Source organism: Pygoscelis adeliae, unplaced genomic scaffold, assembly GCF_000699105.1.
Source record: "Pygoscelis adeliae isolate BGI_AS28 unplaced genomic scaffold, ASM69910v1 Scaffold397, whole genome shotgun sequence".
NCBI classification, from domain to species: domain Eukaryota; kingdom Metazoa; phylum Chordata; class Aves; order Sphenisciformes; family Spheniscidae; genus Pygoscelis; species Pygoscelis adeliae.
In genome coordinates, this window is record NW_008825212.1 from 50226 (window position 1) to 50607 (window position 382).

General features: G+C 64.7%; 1 protein-coding gene across 1 annotated transcript in view; it reads left to right on the plus strand.

The window, feature by feature from the left end:
• The first annotated feature begins 16 nt into the window (after window positions 1-16).
• The window catches only part of TMEM203 (transmembrane protein 203), a 13288-nt gene continuing 12922 nt past the window's right edge, over window positions 17-382 (plus strand). Inside the window, exon 1 of the mRNA XM_009329049.1 lies at window positions 17-377. Coding sequence (XP_009327324.1) covers window positions 18-377 — 360 coding nt within the window. The 5' untranslated portion in view covers window position 17. The remainder of the gene's footprint in view (window positions 378-382) is intronic.

The window sequence follows — 382 nt, forward strand, 5'->3', positions numbered from 1 at the left end:
CCGCGTCGGTCGGGACGATGCTGTTCTCCCTGCGGGAGCTGGTGCAGTGGTTGGGCTTCGCCACCTTCGAGATCTTCCTGCACGGCCTGGCCCTGCTGGCCTTCTCGGTGCTCCTCGTCCTGAAGGTGGACGGCGAGGCCTCGGCGCTCTCCTGGTGGGTCGTCTTCGTCCCCTTCTTCGCCGCCGACGGCCTCAGCACCTACTTCACCACCATCGTCTCGGTGCGGCTCTTCCAGGACGGTGAGAAGCGCCTGGCCGTGCTGCGGCTCTTCTGGATCCTCACCATCCTCAGCCTCAAGTTCGTCTTCGAGATGCTGCTGTGCCAGAAGCTGGTGGAGCACACCCGGGAGCTCTGGTACGGGCTCATCATGTCACCCGTCTT